The following is a 26,104-nucleotide window of genomic DNA, read 5'->3' as shown; positions in this document are numbered from 1 at the left end:
CAGCAGTAATGGCGGTGCTAACGGGACCGTACGGGACTTATTGAACCGACATGAACCGAGACAGGAGACTGTGTGTTTGGAGAATAAGCTCCACCACGTAAGATATCTAATGTTATGTAAAGTTGTTTCACTCGCCAACCCATTTGACTTGACTACGTTACACAGATTATTATTCTGCAGAAACAGATTTACTGTGATCAACTGAAACGTGAGTATTTAAAGTCGCATCTGCATTTTAAGAGCAGCTGTTTAAAGTAGCGTTACGTCTCCTAAAGCTCTTTATTCAGAGTGTTGGTGTTGATGTGTTGTAACGTGTTAGTGAAAACAAACCTGTCGCCTGCATTCAGTTTTTACATCGTTAATCTTAGGCAGACTTTACTGAATTATTGTGTTCAATAAGTGGACATGCAGAATAATGTATTTTTTGTCACATAAATAAATTATAGGAAGTGTAACTTTACTAGAATAGACAGTCACATAGAGAACCTGAGGCTGATGTCCACCACCTATTTCCTAAGCTGAAATGATTTTGATCTGATGAACTTTGAAGTAATAAACTTTTATTTTTACCATGTAAGTCTGTTAAGGAGTTAACCTGGCACATGTATGACTTCATGTATCTGTGTATTTGTGTTGAATGTTCCTCTAGGTGAATCAGACAGCCTACACCTGTCCAACATGAGACACAACTGGAATCCAACCAGACTGAACACTGAGTCATCACTTCAACACTGACTCCAGGTACAGACCTGTTTTCATAACTTACAAACAATCAAAGCAAAGTATTGCACATAATACATAATGCATTAAATTATAAATGCAATACTATTAATGTGGAAGAACTCCATACTGTACATTCATTGTCTTGGTAGTGCACTGTTTAATCCAAAACCATATTCAAATACATAGTTGAATATCCACAGAAAATAAGGATACAAACTTTGTTCATAAGTAACACTTCCTCTACAATAATGCCATACTGATACATGACTGTGTTCTGTCTCTTATGGCAAAGAAGAAAAATAAAACACTGGGTTTTTATCTAAAGTGTATCAAATCAGAAAGTAAAAGATAAACATTGTTCTGATAAGTGTTCATTTTTTTAACCAACCATAATGAATATAGAAATTAACTCTATTATCCATGACACTTAGCAATGACTGCCAACTCTAAACAGTTGCAGGCCATCTTTAGTTAAGGGAGGAAAACATGAAGTGTTGTGCAGATGAAGCTGGTGCAGGTCGTCCTCATGTTGACCAGCCTGAAGCTGCCGATCTCCACCATGTTGCTGCTGCCACAGTGGAGGCTGAGGACATCAGGTGCTGCAGTGCTTCATCTAATGAAAAGAAGAAACTCACTATAAAAGGATGTTTTATGTTGTGTATGTTCCAGCAAAGACTGGTTCTTACAGTTTATTCTGTGTTCAGCAGGTGGAAGCTCCACAGATTTCAGACAGAACCGATGTACTGGGCTCTGGGTTTGTACCTCATGGTTAAATGCACATATTGTAAGTCGCTTTGGATAAAAGCATCAGCTAAATGAAATGTAATGTACTGAAAGAAATAAAACATTGTACAAATAGATAAAATGTCTTTCTACCTCATCTGTAATATTCAAGGTGATAATCTCTCACAGAGCTGTTGATAACAGTCCACATCAAGTCTCTCCACTTCTCTCAGTGTGAAAACATAATTATATAATAAATATGAGAACCAACAGTGGTGTGTGGAGATTATAATCATATCTAAACTGTCTAATTCACTGTAAATTCCATAACAGGCTAAATAAACAAGGTGGCAATAGTAATGGTGGTTATACCAGCCTGTATCAGAACATTTGTGAAACATATAGTTACTATCACATGCAACTTACACATGTAGCGTATTCATATTAACTTATTAAAATCAAGTCACAACCAAACACGACTGTAGTAGTGTAGTTAATTTGCTTCAATCTGTTCATTACACTTGTTAAATAAACGGTACCTTTTATAACAATTACATATTAAAAACCACTTGAGGCATGTAAGCAAATGATTATGATAATAGATAAAGCAATAGGTTGTTGTTGTTGTGTAGTTTCAAGGTTACTTACCTCTCGTGAGTTCGTTGTAAACATCGCGACCATCCTGAAGCAGCAACACCGCAGCGCTAGCCGGTTAGCAGCCGCGGTTAGCATGTAGCCTAGCTCCTTAGCCTGAGCTAACCAGGTAACGTTGCGCTCTGCGGGCGTGGCTTTGCCCATTTATTGGTTAGCCAGGAACTAGGAGGAGTCAGCACCGGCAAGATGGCGCCGGGTGAACGCCTACTACTAGCCTAATTTTCACTCTTCAGAAACCAACGGGTGACGTCACGGACCCCACGTCCATTATATATACAGTCTATGGGAAGAACCAGAGTGATGCGTTCAGGGACCGACACAAGATACAGCAACTGGAGGAGGGGGTGCACTCAAGTTCAACCACGAGTCCAGAATATCTTAAACGGTTTTGGCCCATATCCCAGGTAGAATGATGACCCGCTCCTGTTTGCCAAATCTGGGCCACAAGTAAGCCACATTTCAGCCAAAGGTGGCCCAGATCTGTTTTGCACTATTTTGGCCACAGTCAGCATTTAGCACTTGGGCCACTTCCGGTTCACATCTGGATGACACCTTGCAGAGAGCTCCACATGTTTGACAAAAACAAAATAAAGACCCACATTTGTTTGGTACCGAGGCCGAGAGAGGTCATCGCACCGCAACTAGAGAAAACACATAGAAAAACCACGAGCAAATTAAGTAAACAACTTCTACAAAAAGTCCCAACACGTGCAAATACAGAAAAAATTATGAAAACGACAACGTTAATGTTTCCAGGGGACCTAAAAAAGTGATGAACCTGCTGTAGTTCAACGCTGTGTGAGGTTCCATCACCACTGAGGAGGAGGAGACTTCAGTAACAGAGCATCGTGAGGATTATGAGCTGAATTTATAAATGTAGGAATATTTGTTGAGCCTGTTTTGTTTGTGTGTGTCCTCCCAGCTATGTGTGTGGGGTTGGAGTGGGTGTGAGATATTCAGCAGTGTCGTGTGTTGTACATCAGGCAGTTGTTGTACATGAATGATTCCCTTTATCTCCTTTATGGCAGAGGTTCATTTTGCATATCACATTCAGTCGTAAAACAAATCCAGACTGAACAATTAAAGTAGGTTAAAAACAAATGGTTTATTGTTTATATTTGCCTGCTGTGATCTACACTACACTGTTCCAACATGTCGTCCATCTTTATATACAGTCTATTGGTTACAACAATGTAATATCTGCTTAGAAATCTAATTTGAGCTTGTATATTGTCAGAATACTACTACTAAATATGATAATAATAAGTGTTGAAGTAGCTGAACTGAGGATGCTAACCCTGGAGTAACCAGGTTGAGGTGCTGCACTTTCACTTGTATGCTGGGTTTTTCGATCAGTAACGAAATACCGTTCTTGGTTTGCAGAATAAAAGTCCATTTAATTCTCAACAAACAATTCAGTCATCACCACTGACGAGTAGCAGACTTTAATAACTTCTTAAAGCATTGAACTACAGCAGGTTCATCACTGTTTTGTGTGTCCCCCGGAAACATTTCCGTTGTCATTTTCATGTCGTCAAATCAATGAAGATGTTTTCTTAATTTTCACATTGTTTATTGGCATGTGTTGAGCTCTCTCGGCCACCGTACTGAACTCCACATCTGGCTCTAACAAGAAGAAGAAGAAGAAGAAGATGAGTATTGGTGAGTAAGTGGTGTTACTGTACCTTTAAGAAGGTGAGGTGTGGGTGTGGCTTATCCCGTGCAGGAGTTTCCGGATTAGCGCCTTGAGGTAAACAAAGTGACTCCATCAGATGGTGGTTAGAGACCGAGGTGACGGTGTGTCAGGGACAGACAGACAGGTGGAGGTGGAGGAGACAGACAGGTGGAGGAAAAGACAGGTCGGGGAGACAGGTGGACAGTCAGAGAGGTAGAGGTGGAGGAGACAGACAGGTGGAGGTGGAGGTGCAGGTGCAGGAGGCAGTCAAACAGGTGAAGGTGGAGGAGACAGGTGAAGCAGGCAGACAGGTGCAGGAGACATTCAGACAGGTGGAGGTGCAGGAGACATCATGGAGACGGTGGGGACATTAGTGCTTCTCCTCCTGTGTTTATCTGCCACAGGTGAGTTTGACATCACAACCAGGTGAGAGTGAAAATCCAAGTTTCTCCACTCAGCTTCTTCGTCCTCTTCTTTTATTAAAGCAGCAGTTTCAGGGATCGGCTCCAACGACACGGTCCTGACCGCCGCACCGGGCTCGGACATCACCTTACCTTCGTGTCACCCCGTCAGTAATATGACAATGGTGACAACCATGTGGAGGAAAGTCAATGGAGATGGCGGGACTTCACCGGTCCCTTCTCCCGGCGAGGACCGCATCAGGGTCCTGCCCGGCCACAAACTGCTGATCCAGGGGGTGACACCCGGAGATGAGGGCATCTACCTGTGCAGCTGCTCCTCGCACCCCTTTCCTGAGCCGAGCAACAGCTTCTACTCACGTTACCGGCTTCTAGTCACCAGTGAGTCAACCGCCATGTGTCCACTTGTGATGCAACCTCCTTCCTCTCCTGTCTGGAAGACACAAACCGGTTCTTCAACGTAACAGACAGGTCATACAGGCACATGGAGACAGGCAGGGTTGGGTCGGGTTACTTTGAAATGTTGGCGGTTAATAGCAGTAAATGGCAGTAAATAGTCATCCATTGAATTATAGAAGGCCCACTTTTGGATATAGATTCAAAGTGAGATATTGAATTAGGCTAAAAAAACGGACGCAGTCACGAGTTTCACAAATTTTCAATTTCTCTTCAAACTTATCAAAAACCTTTTTTCAAGTATTTCACATAGTCAGCACTTGTTTGTCAATGAGCTAAATCATCGCTAGTATTCATTCTGTATATATAAGTACTGAGCCTTTCATTGTTATTACATATTTATAGGCCTATGTTTTTACGTGCTAGTAGTGAGTATTTTATGTATATTTATTTGACCTTTATTTCAATGGGCCTGAAGCAGTAAAATACACCAACGCGTATCAGGAAAATCAAACTTAATCCAAGGTTTTGTTATCACATGACCAAATTTACAATCCTGCATAAATTAGCCAAATAGGTTTTTGCTCATTGCTGTGTATTATATTGTTATACTGCCAGCTGCTAGAAACCTCTTCCAGTTGGTTATAGATATCGATGATGATCAGTATTAAAGTCATAGTGGTTGTAATGCACTGCACATTTCTTTAAGGTGGTCCAGAGAACGTGTCCATGTCCATCGGGCCGGCCACCGCTCTGTCCAACGGGACACTCATCGTCTATCGGGGCTCCAGCGTCTCCTTCAACTGCTCCGGCTCCTCCTTCCCGTCGCAGCACCTGACCCTGGCCTTCACAGGAGCCTGGTCCAGCAACGAGTCGCTGGCCTCCGGCTCTGGATCGTGGCTGAGCTACACGATAGAAAACATTCAGCCCAGCAGTCAGGGGCTTTACAGCTGCAGGGCCCACAACAACGTGTCCGATCAGACAGTTCAGAAGAGCCATCAGCTGCTGGTTTACTGTGAGTACCAGGAACACACTGGTCAGACTGGAGGTCTGATCAACACACAGGTTACTTACATCTATTTATTTTATTATGCAGCAATATTGTGTTTCAAATGTGTAAATACAATACAAACACAAATATAAGACCAAAATTAAACTTTCTTAATTCCTGAGTTAAAGAATTTTATTTAATTTGACAGAACACTCTTTAGTTTATCACTATTCAATGTCTTAACACAACTGGGTGTAAACTAATTTATGATTTTAACTGGGGAAAACATGACCACACAAAAGAAAAATAAACCCAAGATTGGACTAATTATTCATTGCCAGGGTTAATTAGTGTTTACTTGATACAAATAAATAAATGTTATTTATTTAATGAAATAATTAGAAGTGTTATAATGATAAACAAAGAAATATTGGTAGAAAAGTAAACAAGTCAACAGACCAATCACAGCGATACAGTTATTTTTCATTTAAAAAGAACAGAAAAGCCAGAAACAGAAGCTGTCCTTAATCTTACGGGTTTGAATTAAACCTAAATTAGTACTAATGCTGATATTGCGCCTAAATAAAAACAAAGATAATGTCACAGAGAAGAAAGCAAACATGTTAAAATCCAAGAACAACGACCATGACCTTTAAAATGTAGATATTTTTAACCCAATCTTAACCCATCACAAAAACTAAACTGGTCTAACTTTCAACTTAATAATAAATGAGTGCACAGTGAATAAGTGGAACTGTAATACACACTCTAACTTGTAACTTCTGGAGGGAAAAAATACACATCTGGAAATATTCCCAGTGGCAGGAACAGAGTCAGGAGCGTGAAGCCTGATAAACTGAATGTGAGGCGTCGCACTCGTCCACTGATTCAGAACCTCGACTGAAATATTACACTGAGGACACGAAGAGAAATCAATATCAGTTCACTCTGAAGTTACAACAAATTAATCTGTGCGGCAGCTGATGGGTCATGGTGCAGGTTTTTTTGCAGTCTTTGAAGGGACTTCCTGAATTTCAAGCTCACGCTGCATTTTCTGTGTTTTTTCCGATTTCCTGTAATTACTCACAGAAAGAAATCCCCCAAAATACATCGTTTGGAATTAAAAGGTTATTACCAGCACATGATAAACACTCAAATGAAAGGATTATTACTTATTGATGGATTCATCAGCTTGTTCCTGGTCTTGTCAATTAAAGCACAGAAATTAGGATTCATAATAATGGACAGAATGAAGCTTTTGTTGTGTTGAGATCTTCATATGCAACAATTCATTAACTCAAGTGTCTACAGGGTCGGTGTATACACATGTAGGAAATAAAGCATATCGTGAGAATCAAAAGAGGAAGAGAGGTTTGTTATTAAAATCAATAAAAGCCTTTATTTGGTTCAAGTGGGAAATTCAATGCCAGAGACACTTAACTTAACTAGTGATGTTTCCTCTTTTTGTATTTTAGAGACTTCCCTAAAGTTAAAAGCGAATCTAACTCGGGAACTCTATGAACAATATTTCCTAAACGCTTCAAAGTGTAAACTATTAACTTCTCTCTCCGGACCCTCAGACTGGGAAACAGACAAAGGGGAAAATAAAGGAAGGAAAAGAATTTATCACTTTCAGGAAACCCAATTTAATAGTAGTCTTCCTGTTTTTATGTTTTAGTACAAAAAGTAAACTAATGACTTTATCCTGGTCTTCCTGTTTTGTTCTTTATCTTGTGTTCACTGCTAAATGTTAAAAAAAAAAAATGGTTAAAGCATTTTCTTCAGGAAAGTTGTTTTAGGAGCCAGCAGCAAAATGTTGAATCCTCAAATACAGATAGTTGAGTCCTTTCTGAAAAGAGTTCTGTCTGCTGGTCGGCTCATTCTTGACAGTGGCCCTAAATAAACTGGAAGTGTAAATGTCTGTACTTTTTGCCCAGTTCTGACTCTTTCTCCTCGACCAGATGCCCCGGACAGACACCCTGAGTGCATGTGGGCGCCAGCGGCGGACGCCTCCCACGCCCTTTTCAACTGCACCTGGTTTGGAGCGTATCCCACCCCGACGCTGCGCTGGGTAGAAGACCAGGGCGACCAGGGCAACCAGGGCGCCCACTGGAAAGGACACGTTTTCGTGACGGATCTGAGGGACAGTCTGTCACTGAGTTTGAACCGCTCGCTGCTGTCGGAGGGGCAGACTCTGAGGTGCATGGCCAAGAACTCGCTCGCTTCAGGGAAGGAGAAGTCGTGTTCGCTCACCCTCAGTAAGTTTGTTGTGGTGAAATGAGCCTCGCAGTGATCCTGAGATGTGCAGCTGCTGAATCTTTCATGTTCTTTCCACCTTAGAGGTCACTGAGCCACACTGACTCTCGGTGTTCTTCAATTCAAAGGGGAACAGGGAAGCTTTCGTATGTTATCGAGCCAAGCAGGTCAATTTTAACATTGGCGCTAACATACGTTTATCTGCTGAGGCTCTGACATTTTCGTCTCCAGCATTTCCAGCATTAAAAAACGACATTAGAAAACAACTAAAGATCTAGTGTAGTACTCTGGATAATTCATGTGGACTCTGTGTTTGGCAGAAACTAGTGAAAACAGCTCAGTTGTGTTGTTTTCATTGCTGCTGATCCCATAAACAAAACCATCTGAACTATAATTGCACCAATTAACATTTCTCCTTGAAGAAAACCTAACTTCATGACCTGTAGGATAAAGTTCTGCTAATTATCTTTAGGTTTTAGAGATGGATTTCTCAAAGCCTCAGCAGATGAACCCATTACAGTCCAGATGTTATAAATGGTTTGGCCACTACCCTGTGATAAGTCCACCCAGTTTGTTCTCTAGTTAACTGAATGGAAGGAAACTAGATACCAGTAGAGGATTGGGAAAGTGTTTTTAATTGAAGGAAGAGAACATTGTGTGTGATGCATCCTTTAGTCACTGATCAGATGCTGCTCCTCCCCTGCAGGTGGAAAGCCCCGCCTGTCGTAAACTCTCACTAGTGCATCACGTGTCTTTGTCTGAGTCTTGCAGCCATGTCACCGCTCTGATTACTCTGTAAACTCTATAGTTTATAAGCTTCTTGTTTAGTTCTCATAATTAAGTTTGTTTGGATTAGTTTGAGTTATGCATTCCCACAAACACCGTGGCCACATGGACGGTGTCGGTGAGTCAGTGAGTCACTCAGTAGTGGGGGGGGGGTCATCACAGGACAGGTTTGCACAACACACTGAGATGGCGTAAGAGTGTGTGATAGTTTAACCTCTGCGTTTGCTTTAGCTTATCAGCTGTATTTGATGTTTGCAAAGCTTTGAGATCCAGAATCTACCCGCCCTACAAAAGGTTTCCTTACATTTGACACAACCTTTTCAAAACAATGTACTGCTCATGAAAGCTTTTATATCTCTGAGTTTATGTATTTATGTATTATTTTTACTTTAATTTAAAGGGTTTGATATTTTGAGAAATACCCTTATTTGCTCCCTTGCCAAGAATTCAAAGAACGAGCTTGAGGGCGAGCTGGTGGTTTCCTAGTTGTAACATTTCCTGCACACTAACTGTTTTCTAGCTGTGGTGTCTCCTTTCCTGTATGTTGGGCGAACAGGTTCCTAGCTTTAGCTTCACATTTACAATAGACACCAGAGTGGTATCAATTCTTTTAAAAGAAAAATGTAAAATCCTGTGCCATATGATCGGGGGTTTGATTTCCACTTCTCCCCCAGAGCCTCCGTACCCTAAAGGCGAGCCTCTGGTCACGGCCCTGGAGGGAACCAGCATCACTTTAAGCTGCACTGAGGACGCCTCCATCCCCCCGGCGAACACCACGTGGAGGAAGGGGCTCCAGCAGGACGCCATCGTGCCCGGATCAAAGTACGTCCTGACTGAGGAGGGCCCCGTCTTCAAGCTGACCATACACAACCTCACCAAAGACGACGAGGGCGTGTTCTTCTGCCGCAGCGAGAACCCGCTCAGCGTCAGGGAGCTGGAGGTCGGCCTCACCGTGAGACGTGAGTGTGGGATCAGAGGAACGACTCGGGACGGTCACGTGTGCAATAATCAACATCACTGCATTTCTTTGTGAGATACCTTGTGTAACTGAATGAAAACGTTTTACGTCAGAGGAGATGATGACACATCGAATTGAACATTCAGTTCTTTCCACATGTGATCGTGGGCCCAGAGGTAGAAAACAAAAAGCCCGTCAGTGCAGGTGTCGACTCCACCTTTGGAATGCTGATAAACCGGCCGCGCCTCCCTCTTCGCTGCTTCCTAATCCTCTGCCGCTCTTCTGCTTTGTCTCGACAGCCCCCTCCGCTTTCACAGGAGCCATCATCGGCGTCTTCATCGCCGCACTGGTCGTGGGACTGGCCGTCATCGTGGCTAAATCGCTGTACTCCTGCCGACACCATATTTGCCTGGGTAACTTACTGTGGCCTCTGCTGCCAATGCACGAAAAGTCACAAATGCATGCAACGTGTTTACTGCCCCACTTAACCTAGAGTGTGATCCTTCAGTGTAATAACACACTGCAGCTGTAATGTTGCACCTGAGAACTGACGTGTGAATCAGAACAAATCCACTAACTCTTCACATTTCTGTTTCAGGAGGTGATTTTGGGTGAGTTTGTCACATTTACTTGTTTTATATGATCTGCATGTGTAATTTAATTCAATCCATCAAATCAAAGGGATGAAAACCAGCTCTTACATTCTGCAGTATTCTACCAGAGCTTCTCTCCTCTCGTGTTAATCTCACTTGTATGAATCCATCGGAAAAGAAGCAGAGATAGAAATGACTGCCTGCCACTCATAGACCATAATGCGATGTTTTTGATGAGATGAGAAGATTGATACCAGTCTTATGTTTGTATGGTAAATACGAAGATACACCAGATGCTATCTTAGCATAAAGACTGGAAACAGGGAGAAACTGCTCATCTGACTCCGTCCAAACTAAACCCAGCTCATGAATGAACATGAGAGTTTTGTCTTCACGTCTTAACTCTGCAAGAAAGTGTCAAACTGTCCCTTTAAAACACGAGGGACACAGTCCACGTGTTATTGGCTCCTTCACTTGTAAACTGATTTATGGTTTATGTCCATATAACATTTTTAATATGAGTTAGCATGAAAGAAGTCAGTTTTGGAAAAGACAGATCCCAAACCTCACAAATACAAATTTTGTTGAACAAGATTTAATTATATTAACAGTCAGTTATTATACATACTGACACCTTTGAATAAACCTAAAGGTAGCTATGTGCAGTATTATTTCGTAAATAAACAGATTTTTGTTGTTTACATCGATATTTGGCAGTTAGCAGTATTCTTCTTTGCGGCTTTTGTTAGCTACGTTTCTCAACACGCTGCTGCTGCATGTAAACGAGTCTTAGGTATTTATTAGTATACGACCCAGCTCCTGACCTCCAGGTGCATAATAAAGTTTCTGCTCTCCAGGCAAACGGAGGACGACCGAAGAGAAGTGCTGAGTCTGGTGGACTCAGACGACGACGAGCAGATCTTTCAGGACGCCGTCCCCCGGCTGCCTCCGTTAACCAACGGCAGCCACATGACGCTCGCCCAGATTCACCAGATCCCATCGGGTAAGGCCTCATCTCGCCAGTTTGTTAGATTTTGTAAAAGTTTGTAAAAGATGTGCAAACATGTTTGGTGATGTGTTGTCTTGTCGTTGTTTCGCAGGCGACCACGAGGACGTGGACCCTGGTGACACCAGCTCTCAGCAGCAGGAGGACACTGAACAGACAGAACAGCTGGTGGATCGTGTCACTTATATATTTTAGGCGTTTTTAGATCAATGTTTCTTTTTTTTTAAAGCTAAAAACAATGAACTGAGAATGTGAATAACTCTGGTGGAAGACATTTGTAAAAAAATATTTCTTTTAATTTGTTATATTGTAAATAGTGTAACGTGCAGCGAGGTCAGGGTCAAAGGGTCAAAGGGTCAAAGGGCCTGTCTCTCTCTCCCAGGTGCTGATGAGGATGATGATGATGATGATGGCTGCCACCTGTGTAGATTGAGCTTCTGCATTGGTTCAGCTCATTGGTTCTCCCCCAATTCCCCATCAGCCTATCACAGCCCCGGGCTCCAGAATAAAGGGAGCCCGTCCCTCAGTGTCTCTTTTTGACTCGGTCTCAGATCAGCTGCCACTCGTGCTGTTTTGCTTTTTGCTGTTTTCTATTGCAACGATCTGTGAGGTTTGTGGGGGGGGGAGGTTTGGACATTAGTAAAGTCAGGGTACCTTTTACACTTTTGCACACACAGACTCATGTATAGACACACGAGGATTGTTGGTTGGTGTCACCCTCTATTAAGAATAGACAATAGATTTTTGTTATATTCATTTCCGTTCCTTTGACACCAGCCACGTTGTCCCTCACCTCCCCCACATTTGTAAAAACCTGTTGTCTGACCACACACTTGTAAATACACACCTTTGTCACTTACACCTTTTTGACTGTGTCAATAATTCTGGTTGAACTGTGAGCGTCAACAACAGGGTTTTTAATATTTGTGCGTTTTATTTCTGTGGTTGTGTTTTTGTACAGCGTTTTGAACATGTTGCTCTGATACTAAGATCAATGTAGTAAATTAAGTTGTTTAATCAAAAGTATGATTGTTGTGTGATTGAACAAATGTCTTCTTCTTTTTTTACCCACATGTACGAGCAGTTTAAGACTTAAAACCTTTATTTGTCCAAAGGTTGAAGGTCGATTTTCAAATCAACCACAATAACATAACTTCCTTCTTATTCATAGATTCACGTACGTCTCCTCCCTGTATCGCACACATAATATTTAACTTTGACTCTCAATGTCTGGAATGCATCTCTCCACTGGGCTCGTCTCCAACAATGTGGCCGAGGCAGTTTGTCCCTTATCTTGTGCAACATGAGAAATCAAGAGAATCTCAAGTTTATTTCAGCTTCTTAAAATGACGTTCCACACGTTAAATAAAAGATTTCCATGGAGACATGAATCCTCTGATTTCTTTACTACTTTTTTGTATCTTACTTTACTTCCGTCATTTACTTCATCAAGTAAATTGTAATTTATTTAAAAGTGGTTTCATAAGGCGACTGTTTTGGCCTCTTGTAGGTTTTGCTGTTTTTAATATGCACTGTCTTTTGTTCCTGGTTCGACAGCTGTTAAATATTTAATCTCAGTCTGAGAACATGTTTGTTGTTGGTTCGGTCGACAGAACTCTTAAGATATAATGTCATAAATAATATAAATGATTAATTTAACACATTATTCTCACGGGTTCACACATTTTAAACCCTTTTTTCTATTGGTTGTCACAGTCAGAAAGTTGAAATATAATAGAAACATATATTTAAGACATTTTCCCTCTGATTCACATGTTTTTACACTTAATATTGGTTTTTATAGCCAGAAAGTTGAGATATATTGTGATAAATAATTAAAAATATAGATTTAAGACACTTTCCCTCTGTGATTCACATGCTGACACTTGTCTGTTGTTTATCAGAGGAACCAGATGGATTCCTATAATAAAATAAAGCGGGGGGGGGGAGTGGTCTGGGATCAGCGAAGTTACGTAATGACACAACACGGGATCACGTTGTGAAACAGTCCAATGGTGGAAAGTGACGGAGGCGTCCGGGAAACCAGCGGAACATCGAGCGCTCAGACGCCGCGGACATCACAGCAGCTCAGCGGGACTCAGCACCCAGCTCCAACCGGGACAACACGCACCGTGCCCCGGGCTTCGTTTGCATGGACACCGGGGGTCCAGTTTACCCGGAGGACGGATTCAGGACGCGGGCGACACCGCGGAGAATGTGAGGAAAGGAGCACCAAACAAAAAAAACGATGTGCTCCACGGAAAACAACGCGGAGCCGCTCGGGACACGTAAGTGGATTAATGAATAATGGTGTTGTCATCGCGACCCTCCGTAACCAGGCAGCGGGGCGCGGGGGGAGCGTTCACCCGCCGGAGGGGCGCTGCTGGCCCCGGGGGGGGGGACCGACGGGTTGTCGGTGTCGGGGAGGGATGGACCTGTCAGCCCGGGTCACCTCACTCTTGCTTCTCCGTCCCTCCTGCAGCCTCGGACCCGGCTCTCCTCCTGGAGCTCAAGACCCGGCGGCCCCCGTCCCTGCTGGGCCGGGCCGGGTGCGAGACCTGGAGCGTGGACTTCTCCCCGGACGGAGCCTGGTTCGCCTGGTCCATGGGTCACGGCATCGTGTGGGTGGTCGCCTGGCCCCTCGACTCCGAGTAGGTTTAACCGGCGGTACTTAAATCCACACGGTGCGTTCAGGTGTCCGTGATCCTGATAATCTGGAGGAGCCACAGAGGAAATAATCAATGAATCTGCCTTTTATTTATCATGTGTATGAAATGATACAACAAGGAAAATGTTATAATAATAATTTTATTGATGAGAGTTCAACAGAAAACCAATACAGAATAAAGTACATGAATAAATAAGAATAATAATCGAGATAAAAGTAAAGTGAATATTGTTTTAGCTGAGAATATAATCAAATCTACCATTTCTGGTCTAATTGTTTTCATATGTTTTACTTGGAAAATTAATAAAATCCCAGATTAAGTATTAAAAGATTTGCCAGTTTTCTTCTTCTCGATTAACTGATCAATCAACCAACACCACAACAAACATTTATTAATTATTTACTTGATTAACCAAATACTTATTAAGTCGTCCTCTTGTTCCTGTGATACTAACATCACATGCAGCTGTTCTGTTTAACTTGATTGTGACATTAAAAGAGATTAAGAAATTGGTTTTATGAACCTGGAGCAAAATGTCATCGCTCAATAGCGACTTTTGGAAAGAATTCATATAAAAGTGCAACAGAAACTTGAGTAAAGAAGTAGAAAAAAGAGTTTTCTTCCAATTTCTTGACTGAATTCTGACTTTCAGTGTCTCATGTATCCTCATATATCGTTTATCACATTGTGTATTTAAAGTCTGGTTTTAATGGCTCCTGAACATTTCTCAATACGCAGTCATATGATATCATTTGTCAGTGTGATCACCTCCCTTCGTGTTTACATACCAGTGCATGATAATAATGAAGGAGGCAACATTCAGTGACTCATATCAAACAGGTTTTATTCAGACTTTCCTAGTTGTTACATCTACAACACATTAAGGCCGGATCATTCAATTATTTATAGTATCTGCATGTTTAATGTTCTTCTCTCTCACAGAGACGATCAGAGAGGAGAAACCGACCGAGGAGACAAGAGCTTCAGCTGTGGTCCCCCGGTGTGGGGCCTCGCCTTCGGACCCAGACCCCCGAGATCCGGCGCCGCTGCACGGCCGGTGAACACCTCGTCTAAAGGGAACAACAGCCTGCTCCTGGCCACGGGCCTGGAGAACGGGGTCATCAAGATCTGGAATGTCTTAACAGGTGAAGACTTCGGTTCTGCTGGTGGGGATGTGGTCTGTGCTGTGCTCAGGTTGTAAATGACTTCCTCTGATACGTTCTCCTTTCAGGCGATGCTGTGTTTGACCTCCACGGCCATGAAGGAGTTGTGAGGGACCTGGTGTTCCCTCAGAACGGGACGCTCACGCTCGTGTCGTCCTCCCGAGACAAAACCTTGAGGATTTGGGACCTGGCTCAGAAAGGTACGTGCAGTTCGTGCTGAGTAACGAGTGATGACAAGTCCAGACACACCGCTTCTTCAGAGACAAAGTCCCAGAGAGACTCATGTCTTTTTCCAGAGGAAGTCTGTGATAACATCAAATTCAAGTGGTGTTCACAAACAATCCGTGCTGATACGACTCCACTGTTTCACAACGCAAACACAACTCTTTCTTGTGTAGTTAAAGGGAATAGCTGTTGTTTACATTTCAGGCGGATTCTGTTTTATTTATTTTACATCCTGAGATATCGTCTGTTTCTACGGTGCATAATTTTGTTTAATTTTCATTTTATCTAAGAGACTAAATTAACTGATAATTCTTTCCATTCCCGTGTCGACCATTTCCCTAAACTTATCATGGTGTTATATTGATTTCCACTGTTTATTTAAGATACAATAAACAGCTCAAAAGCTTCTTAACGTCCCACTTGTGCACATTTTATCACTTTTTTAAACCTTTTTTGTCAAAGTATCGTCGTTAAGCTGTTGTGAAAAAATGCTTATTGTTCGAGTGGTGTTCACAAACAATTTAAAAACTCCACTATTTCACATGTAGTTAAAGGGAATATCTGTTGTTTACATTCCAGGCGGATTCTGTTTATCTATTACACATCCAGAAAGATATCGTCTGTTTTCATACCGTGTGTTGTTTTCATTTGACTTTGCACATTTGCACGTTTAGCTCATTGACTTCATTCTTTCCATTCCCGAGTCGACCATTTCCTCAAACTTATCGTGTTTCTATATTTATTTCCAGTCACTGCTGCAGCCCAGTGTTTCGTTAAAGTCCAATAATCTGCTGAAAAGCTTTGAAACTTCACATTTTAGAAATTTTTTATTTTTTGTTGTTTTTGTTGTGAAAAACACTCCTTGATGGTGAGTTCAAAGACATTTGTAAAAAATCGGCCATTCGAAAGACTTGAGTTTCAACTTCTACAAAGAAATCGGATGAGTTAAGATTAGGTCGATCTTTACTTTCTTAAAGTCATCGTCACTATGTAGAATTAAATTAGCGGCACGTTGTACACGTGTGGTTTTATAGCGACGACTAATAAGGTGTCAGATTCCGGAGCGCGCTTTAAGGAGTGTCTGGTCACCATGGTGATACGTCCTCGGGCCAGTGGCGCAATGGATAACGCGTCTGACTACGGATCAGAAGATTCTAGGTTCGACTCCTGGCTGGCTCGAACTTTTTTTTTTTGTCTTTGCCTCAGACTTTACTTTTCTTTATTTGTTACTTAGACATTGATGTAGAAAATAATTATAATATTACTTTTCACGTCAGCTTCTGCTTTGATCTTTTTTCTTTTTCTCTTTTGATCTTCACCCGGAAGCTGCAGTGTGTCATCTTTTAAAAAACTAAAAACAATGAGGCTTCATTCTGCTGCTCATCCACCAAATTTAAGTCACTGCAGTTTCAAACAATAAAACAAAATAAATAATATCTGACATTTTGGGGGGAAATAATCATAATTTTACAAGAATTAAGAGAATTTTATTTGTTAAACAAGCAGTTTTTCAGTCCTTCAGGATCCAAAACCTACAACAGCAACACTTCACCAAACATTTCCTCCAGTTCTACCAGAAATGTTTGATTAACCTCGTTATCTAAACACATATTACAACTAAGTAAAGATTTAAAATATGACACTGACATGTATGATAACAAGACCCGAAATCAATGTTCAACACATGAATAAAACCTCAGGAAATAATTGTGTCTGTTCATCCAGATCAGATCATGTCCCTTAGTTTGAATTAATAATTAGTAAATGTATAATAATAATGTTCTTCACCAAATCAATAATAAAACAATAAACGTAAATAATTTTTGATAAATTGAATAAAATGCAGACTGTATTGTATGGACTGAAAGCTGTGGATATATCTGCAGTGACTCTGTTTATGATAAACAGTCGACTACGAGCAAACAGGAGAGTTTGTAAACCGTGTTTCTCTCTGTGTGTTCATCACCTTGTCTGTGTTTAATCACCACTCGGTGCAGCCGAAGTAAAAAACCCTCTGTTTGAATAAAGAGGTGAAAGCAAACAAATGTTCCCGTTGAAGTGTTTAAACACCGAATGTGCTGTGTGTTGCAGGTAAGAAGGTGCAGGTGCTGTCGGGCCACAAAGACTGGATCAGCTGCTGCTGCGTGTCTCCAGACTGCAGCATGATCGCCTCCGTCGGGAGGTTCGACCGGGTGAGTGACTTTATGGAGAAGTTTTAAAAACCTGCAGAGTAAACAGAGACACACGTGCATCCGAAGCAGCGATAAGAGACATGATTGTATTTATTTGTTTGGTGCATGCTGGGATTTTTATACATTTTTAATATAGAGTATAAGAGTTGCAAGCTACAATTCTTCAAAATGTCTTCAATCCTCTTTTTTTTTTAAAATCTTTGTTCTGTGTCAATTTCAGAAATATTTTTACCTGCAGTTTTGTGTCAAATCTATGAATTTAATCACATTTTCCATTTTAAATAGTTTGTGTAAAAGGAGAAAACATCCTGCATCAAGTGTCAATGGCCTGTGTAGTTTGATCCTTTGGTTTGAGGTGTGGTCTTTGAGTAATAGATTACGTTGTTATTAGTTAGTCGGCCTTGTGCAGGCAGCTCAGGACTTTGGGATTCTTCAGACAGAAAGATTTTTAGTTCATTAACTTGTTAAAAACTTGAAAAACAGATTCTGTGCCGTATGCTCGTGTAAAAATGTGAACTAAAGGCAGAGTGAGTTGTTTTTTAACTCCTCTTCTCTTTTCCTCTCTCATCTTTTACTTGTGTGAATCCTCACGGTGAATTTCAGCTTCTGATCACGAGCCTGTTTTATGTGATCATGAGGGGAAACGTTTCCTTTGATAGCGAATAATTGTGGCAGATTTTTTCGGCTCCAACATTTAGTTATGTGTTGTTTCATCAAGCACTGATGTAACTGAACGTCCTGACTAAGTTACATGAAGCTTTTCAGACATTTGATTTGTGATATAAATCTCTCGCTCGATGATGCAGCGATCTGCTTCTCTTCATCCTCGTGTGTTGAGTTTCTGTGAGACAGACAGAAACATGAGCCGTTTCATTTTCATTCTGAGACATTTAAAGCAGCAGGAAGCTTTTCCAGACCTCGACTCTGACAAGTTGTCACGAGAAAGAGAAACAGACGACGTTTCACTGAGCAGAACCAGACTTTAAGATCACAGTCACTTTAAACTGTGTTGCTGTGTTGTTGTAAATCTGTAAATCAAATCAATAGATTGTTTATCAGTGCAGCTGCTTCATGTTTGTAGGCCAGGAAACTTTGAGCCTTGATGAAATCCCTTTAAATGAGAAGGTAATGATCCTCACAGCAAAGTAACCGCTGCTCCTTGCCCCCCCCCCCTCATCAGATGGTTTGTCTGTGGAGTTTACGCTCGTACACGTTCATCAGAAACCTGACCGGAGGCACCAGGAAGACCTTGTACCTCATGTCTTCCTGTGACTTCTCTCCTGACGGGGCGCTGCTCGCCACGGCGGCCTTCAGCGGCTCCAGCTGGTGGATCGACCTCTGGGACCCGTACACCGCAGAGAAACTGGCCACTCTGGTGTGAGTTTACACTCTAGTCTCCTCTTTTCCCAACAGTTTACATTCAAGCCATGAACATGAAGGTTCCCTGAGCACAAGGTTTTTATTGTCATCGTCCCTAAAAAAAACTTTCTTTCCTCCACAGTGACTACTTTGGTGATTACGGGCAAAACCAGATCTCAGCAATACAATTCTCTCCCAACGGTTTGCACTTGTCCATCGTGACCGACTGCAGGTGAGCGGGTTTATCACGTCGGCGTGTGAACGTCTCTCGCACTTTGCAGAAACTGATTTCAGACACGTGTGTGTGTGTGTGTTTGCAGAGCTCTTCTGATCTGGGAGCCGGGAAACAAAGGGATGGTGATGCAGACCAAACTAGACAGAGACTCGAACGGACTCTGCTGCGACTACCATCCACAAGGGGGCGTGGTCGCCACAGGGTAAATAAATCAACCTCACAAACTTCTGACCCCATGAAGACGCTAAGAGCTTCTTAGCTTCTCCTCTGACAGGACAGTGGTTGTGAACAGTGTGAATCGCAGCAGTAGATGGAAAATAATCACAATTACTCCTGCGGCAGATTCCACTTCTGTGCCATCCCTCCAAATGAAAAACAAACTTCTTTTCTCAGCCTTCAACTTCATCACATTCCTTCTTTTAGAAGTGTGTGTGTGGTGGGAACACATTTTTCACACGAAGTAATTTCATCTGTGGCATCAGAACATGTTTCAGCAGGAACTTCAGAAACTCCTGCTGCTTAAACTGAGCAAACCAAACCCTTTAAAAACCGATTATTCCTGAAAGACTCATTACAGACAAACTTAAAAACAGTTGCTTGCCTAATAACATTAATAGCACATGTGTAACCCACAATGCAACACTACAAAATGCTGCTGCTACTCTCTCAATTTAAAAAGAATGAACGACAGAGCAACTGTTTAGAAGAACAATCCTTTAAACCTAATGGTACCTGCTCTCTCTGCAGGTACTGTGTGGTGGTTACTAGGCCTCAGGCTAAGTTACTTGTTACCGCCTGAGTCTTTTGATGGAAGGGAAACTTGAAAGGACAAATATCCATAAACACAAATACAATCCCCACAGAAGTTCACTGAAACAGCAGGATGTCACTCAGCAGAACTCGTCCCCACATGAAACCCCATTTAAATTCTCTAGATCCAGATTTATTTACTTGGATCTGAACACATTCATAAATAACAATCCCCTAAACATGTCTGAGTTCTTCATAAAGAAACATGAATTATTCTGTGAGACATTAAGGAAAATGTTGAAAAACTTCCTATCTTATAGTTTAAAAAATCCTGGATCTGCCCCCTGATACCAAACATAATGGGTTCATCCCTGACTGATCCCACATCCTTCCACCCAGTTAACACATTCAGTTGTTTTTGCGTAATCTTGGTTATGAACAAACATAAATTTCTTCAAATGTTGCTTTCAGGGCTTTTACTAAAACAACAACTCGTGTACAACATCTCACGTGAAAACAATTACATTCCGAACCTGCACGTTCTCATGTTTGCTCACACTAACTGTGTACGTCCCCCCCCCTCCGGCAGAACCAGAGACGGCCACGTGAGGTTCTGGAAGGCGCCCAGGATGGTGCCCAGCCTGCGCCACCTGTGCCGATCCATCCTGCGCCATTCGGTGTCCACGCACCAGCTGGAGCCGCTGCCCCTCCCCAAGAGGATCCTGCAGTACCTCACGTACAGGAACATCCCCGAGCGCCTCAGGACCCGAAGCTCCTCAGAGGAAGAGGAGTGGACAGGCTGAACACGAACATTTAAAAATAACCGAACAATGCAACTAAGTGATTATTATACACTGACCACTAATAACATGCCTTTGTTTGCTGATTGATTAAAAGATGCTTCCACAGCTCGGCGCAGGAAGCAGCTCTTAACGTCATCGGGTTTAGATGCAACATTTACTGCACTAAAGGATTTAATTTATTGCACTACTACTGTAAAACAATGTATTAACTCAATGTTCACATGCTTATATATGACTTGAATATCACACTTTTATACTGTTAATTTATTGTGTACATATCTAATTTCTAATTCCTGTGTTTATCATAAGGGAACAACACACGACCTGCGACTGTACCTGCACCTGTTTGTTGTTAATGTAAAAAATAGAAACTGGAATATATAGGAAATAATTTTATTAAACAGACTTAAACATTTACATGTCTCAGAGCTTTTATTTTTACAGACAGACGGTTAATTTATCGGACACTGATAATGAAGAGTCCATATTTTAACTAGGTGCCCACAGAAGGGATCAGTGTTAGTGCCTCGGGGACAAGATGAACTGTTTTCCATTTGAACTCAGTTCACTTGCAGATGGGAGTGACTCAGATACTGTAGCTGCTAACGTCTGGGTCTTCTGACGTCTGCCGTACGCTCAGTCTGTGGAGAAGTGCTGAGCAGTGGACACGTGGAGACATCTGGTTCCTCCCAAAAACAAACAAAGTGGTGATTTCACACCGTTTTGACCAGAGGTGGCAGATTGAAGAGCTGAGAAAAGGTTGCTCGCTTCTTTCCAACCAATTGAGAAGACGCTCTACATCCTTCCAGAAAGAACCTTGCAGGAATTTGTTCAAACTGTCTAAAAGGTTTTAGTAACATTTAAAAAGGCATCAGGATAGTAAAGAAGGAAACAAAAGACCAACATCTCTTTAAAGGTTTCCCTATCGCCGAGTTCTGGATGTAGCAGTGTGGTCCAGTGGCTTTTCACTGTGGTACAAACAGGAGTAACTGTGGCCACTCATGAATCATTGACTATTTCTTCCTCTTCACGTGACTCTGGTTTACGGTCAGGAGACGGTTACTGGATCTACGAGGCTTCGCTGACCACCAGGTCCCTCACTGCCTGGAAAGCTGCCACCATGGAGCTCAGCTGGATCTTCTCATCGGTCCCTGAGGCGAGTCTGTGTCTGAGGAGACGACAACAGGATCAGGAACAAGGATAATCTGACGTGGTGGCAAGACTTTGATTCCAGTTCATGTTCGTTTACATCTCACTTACTCTATGTCGGCCAACTTGATGAGCAGACCGATCCGGATATCGGGAGGAAAGTCCACTTAAAATGGGGAATAAAGAATAAACGAATGAATTTGTACAACACGGTTTATGTTTTTAGGGTTTCTTTGAATAACAGAAGAAACACAAACACATAAAAGTCTTATTTTAAGCCAAAAATCTTCATTTCCATTTGAGTAATGATTGAATATTCGTGTGAAGACGTGTCCGTTAGCTGCGGCCTCACCTCTGTGTACGAGCAGGTGAACCTCAGTGAGGATGTCTTGCAGAGCCAAACCCTTCAAAGTCTTCAGCTGCAGGATTTCTGAGAGGACGACGTTAAAGACTTTCAAGATGAACTGTTTATACGGTCTTTTTAATTCAGTTTGAGAAGTTACTGCGTTTGAATCTATTTCTTTCTGCACTTTTCTTCCATTTGAGTGTCAAACTGATCTAAAAGCTTCAACTCTATGACGCTGTCAGTCAGTTTAATCAGTTGCAAGAAAGAAATTCACTGAATAAACAGCTTCTTTAGGATGTTTGGTCTTTTCTGAATTGTACAGAATGAGACTAAAAACCCTGGGTTGCATGTCACAGACTGATTATTGTTCTGCTGAGTGCATGAGCCTGGAAGACAAGGATACGTTTGTATGATGCGGTGAAGTCCTTGTTGAGGGACCAGTCGAGGATGTTGGCGATGTCTGAGCGGAGGGGGTGACCTGTGCAGGTGTACACTGTGTCCTCTGTGACCTTCCCATACGCCATGCTGGTGCTCTGGAACCACAGAGTCACGCTGGTTAACCCCCCCAAACACTGATGTCTTCAACTAACATGGAAGGTTTTGTTTAGCAGATGTTTTAAAAAGGCAGAATGATCACGATGTCGTACCTGCAGGATGTTGAGAGATCTCCTCATATCACCGGATGATAAAGTCACGATGGCTTTCATTCCATCTGGAGTGATGTCAATACTGACACAGAGAAGAAGCAATCTTTGAATCAGCATTGAATAAGTACTGTAATGTTTATATTTGTAGATATTTCAAACATATTTGTTTTATATTTGCTGATATTTAAACATATATATGCACTGTAATGTATCGCTAATTGTGAAATCTTTGTATAAATACCATAAACTAATACACACATAATTTCAATCTGCTATTACTGATCTACATAATCTAAATTCAGGCCACTTTGTGTGACTCACTAGTTTGCAGATGGTAAAAAGAAAAACACGTTTCTACTACACTACACAACACAACACAACACAACACAACACAACACAACACAACACAACACACACACCTCTCCTGCTGGACCACATAGTCCAGTCGGGGAATCATCTGGTCTGGGGACAGCGGGCCGAAGCGAAACCTGGTGCAGCGAGACTGCAGAGCCGGGATGATCTTGGACAGGTAGTTGCAGATGAGACAGAAGCGAGTGTTTTCTGTGAACTTCTCAATCACTGAGAGAGAGAGAGAGAGGGAAGAGAAGAGAAAGAACAAGTCAGAAAGAAGCTAAAGCTGCAAACTGGCCATGAACAGAGTCTTTGTTCCACAAGTTAAAGTTCCAGTTTGAACTAAATCCGCAGATCTTCACACAGGGATTTTATAAATGATTATCAGGGTGGAACGAGCCTGTGATTCACCAGCAGCCAAATTGTCCGGCTGCTCATTGAGCCGTGTGGCTCACAGTGGGCGACGCTCGGCCGAACAGATGGCTCACCTCGTCGCAATGCATTCTGGGCATCCTGGGTCATGGCATCGGCCTCGTCCAGTATCACCAACTTGAAGCCCTTCCTGGGGGACAAGGGGGGACGGACACAACGGCAGTTTGAATACCTCCTCTTGTGGTTATGGGTTGCAGATAGAGAGAAACTCCAGTCTTACTTGAAGATGGTGCGTGTGCTGGCAAAGCTCAGGACGGGTCCTCGTACAACATCGATTCCTCGGTCATCCGATGCATTTAACTACAAAACAAAACCAGAGATAAACATCAGATCAGGGAGCCACTAGAAGCCGTCGCACCAGAGTGAATAAAAAACACGGACGTACCTCCAACACCATGGAGTTGAACTCTTTGTCCTTGTACAGCTGCCGGGCACAGGCCAGGATGGTGGAGGTCTTGCCGGTTCCAGGGGGACCATAGAACAGGAGGTGGGGGAGCTTCTCCTCGCTGATGAACCTCTGGACTGTGGAGATGATGAACAGGGGTTTAAAAAGAATAACAGTACGTAGAAGACATGGTTCTTTTAAATCATACTACTGATTTAAAACATGAGGACAAGTATGAAATCTGTGGCCTTTGTTATTATTTTATAATGTCAAATTAAAAAGACATGACGGACAGAAGTTATCCATATTAAAGTTTATAAGTTTAGTCAAACAAACATGTAATAACTTCTCAAGTTATATTAAAGTACAATTTGGGTTCTTTACACATTAAATGTGACTAAACTAAAAACAAACATAAGTTAGATTTTGACTCATAAACCATGTTATTCTTCACTTAATGAGGTTAACATATTTAATGAGGGGTCCACACACTTACTGGTGGTCAGAATATCTTTGTGTGAGATCAGATCATCAAGTTTCTGAGGTCTGTACTTTTCGACCCTGGAAGCAGAAACACATCGTTAATACACATATATTACAAATACTTGCTCTTGCTAAATGACTCTTGCAGTATTTACTACGAGCTCAGTACTTTATACAGGTTTAAATATAACGGATTAGCAACGTCAAACTCTGACAAGTATCACGTCAGAACGGACCTCATTTAAATTTCTCCACTTTATAACATCGTATTGAGGTTTTTCGATGTATAAGCGATAAACTTTAGAAACACTCACGACTTCACGTTGTTTTGGTGTCACTCTACAATTCGGCACACACGTGTTTGCACCACACACAAATACAATCAACTAAAATGTACACGTTTAAAACTCACAGCAGCTGCAGCAGCACAGCAGCGATGCTAGCTGCACTTATTAGCCATCACAATGCTACAGACTGGCCGCGGATCAGTTTTATTCATCCACACAAACACGAGGAGAATCTGACGTTTCCCAGTTAAAAACTTTAAAACAGTTTTGTTTACTTCTCGGTACACAGATCGACACGCTGCTTCCTGCTAACTCACCCCCCCACACACACACAGGCTACAGGTTAGCTAGCTGATGCTAACCGGCTGTGAACAGCTGTGCACTCACCAGGGAAGGTTCGTGGACCGTCTCGGGTCTTTACTGGTTTCCGCCATGAGTCCAGTTCTCTGTAGAACTCAGATCCACGTTGGTTTGATTTGTGCTTTTACTCTTTCAGCCTCTTGTTTCCGCTGCTGTGTTTCGCGCGCTGCACAACAAACCGTGCGTCACGCGTCACGCCGTACAGCCAATGGGATCGCTCCGTCCGCTGCGGTGGGCGGGGACTGTGTGAACACGTTAAAGAAAACGTCAAAATGTCCAAAATGAAAACTGTAAATATTTTAATAGTTTTGTCTCACTGGGTAAAAACACTTCTGAAACAATCCTAATCTATATAATATTAATAAAGTTAATAATAATAACAGCAACAATAATAATGATACACTTTTAATTTGTTTAGCACCTTTTATACAAGAAATGCAGCTGAAAGTGCTTTACAAACAATATATATATAAAAAATAAAACCTGTTAATAAATGTTCAAATGTAATTCATACAAGAGAAAATATATAAACGATTCAACTAAGGATCAGTCTTTTGAGTTTGGACCTGATGTTTGCAGCTGTCAGAGTAAAACACTAAAACATGTGTCCAGATCAGATCCTTCACACCAACCAGTCACATTTAACAATTTAGACTCATGCAGTACTTTATGTTTGTGTTATCATGTTTTATAAGATAATTCCATCACTGTCACGATCACTTAGAGCCGGTGGGCTTCTTAAAATCCTACATTCACACTTGGATCTGGATTTTCTACAGTTTAAGGAAACACATCTAAATAAAATCCCATCACTCCAACAATTTAAAGTGGATTTAAATAAAGGACTATTTGCTTGACCTGTTGTGTAACCATTCAACAACCGTGTCTGATTCCTTTATATATTATACACACTTATGTGAACAATCATATCTGTACATGTTGCGTCAAAGGTGCAGTGTAGCCTACTTGCATATATTTTGTATTTGGAGCCCAACCAATACTTTACAAGTGTAGTTCCCATCCTCTTCAACGTGTGACCCCTTCAAAGTAATAGGAAATATCAGTATTACAAAAGAAAAAGCACAATT

At 41.8% G+C, this 26,104-nt stretch overlaps 3 protein-coding genes and 1 non-coding gene across 4 annotated transcripts; 3 read left to right on the top strand and 1 right to left on the bottom strand.

Moving 5' to 3' along the window:
- Positions 1-3,649: 3,649 nt before the first annotated feature.
- Positions 3,650-12,565, top strand: vsig10 (V-set and immunoglobulin domain containing 10). Its single transcript, XM_047341368.1, has 9 exons — positions 3,650-4,179; positions 4,264-4,575; positions 5,300-5,605; positions 7,543-7,839; positions 9,298-9,582; positions 9,881-9,994; positions 10,180-10,192; positions 11,032-11,177; positions 11,275-12,565. Exons 1-9 carry the CDS (start codon positions 4,128-4,130, stop codon positions 11,373-11,375), a joined length of 1,626 nt encoding a protein of 541 aa, XP_047197324.1. The 5' UTR covers positions 3,650-4,127; the 3' UTR covers positions 11,376-12,565.
- A 607-nt stretch (positions 12,566-13,172) lies between these two features.
- wsb2 (WD repeat and SOCS box containing 2) lies at positions 13,173-20,993 on the top strand. Its single transcript, XM_047341369.1, has 9 exons — positions 13,173-13,468; positions 13,663-13,831; positions 14,792-14,994; positions 15,081-15,212; positions 17,329-17,429; positions 18,610-18,806; positions 18,931-19,020; positions 19,109-19,225; positions 20,363-20,993. Exons 1-9 carry the CDS (start codon positions 13,429-13,431, stop codon positions 20,574-20,576), a joined length of 1,263 nt encoding a protein of 420 aa, XP_047197325.1. The 5' UTR covers positions 13,173-13,428; the 3' UTR covers positions 20,577-20,993.
- Positions 16,344-16,416, top strand: trnar-acg. Its single transcript has one exon. It is a non-coding gene; the product is annotated as a tRNA-Arg (tRNA).
- On the bottom strand, positions 20,954-25,245 carry rfc5 (replication factor C (activator 1) 5). Its single transcript, XM_047341370.1, has 11 exons — positions 25,044-25,245; positions 24,383-24,447; positions 23,887-24,023; positions 23,722-23,801; positions 23,558-23,631; positions 23,138-23,297; positions 22,719-22,800; positions 22,475-22,604; positions 22,078-22,155; positions 21,837-21,891; positions 20,954-21,744 (listed from the first exon to the last, which is right to left on the bottom strand). The coding sequence occupies exons 1-11, from the start codon at positions 25,088-25,090 to the stop codon at positions 21,645-21,647; spliced, it is 1,008 nt and encodes a 335-aa protein (XP_047197326.1). The 5' UTR covers positions 25,091-25,245; the 3' UTR covers positions 20,954-21,644.
- Positions 25,246-26,104: the final 859 nt, after the last annotated feature.

The sequence above is a fragment of the Hippoglossus stenolepis genome, chromosome 9 (assembly GCF_022539355.2).
Source record: "Hippoglossus stenolepis isolate QCI-W04-F060 chromosome 9, HSTE1.2, whole genome shotgun sequence".
In the NCBI taxonomy this organism is placed as follows: Eukaryota; Metazoa; Chordata; class Actinopteri; order Pleuronectiformes; family Pleuronectidae; genus Hippoglossus; species Hippoglossus stenolepis.
The sequence above is the reverse complement of the archived record's forward strand: the minus strand, read 5'-3'. Positions and strand labels throughout refer to the sequence as shown.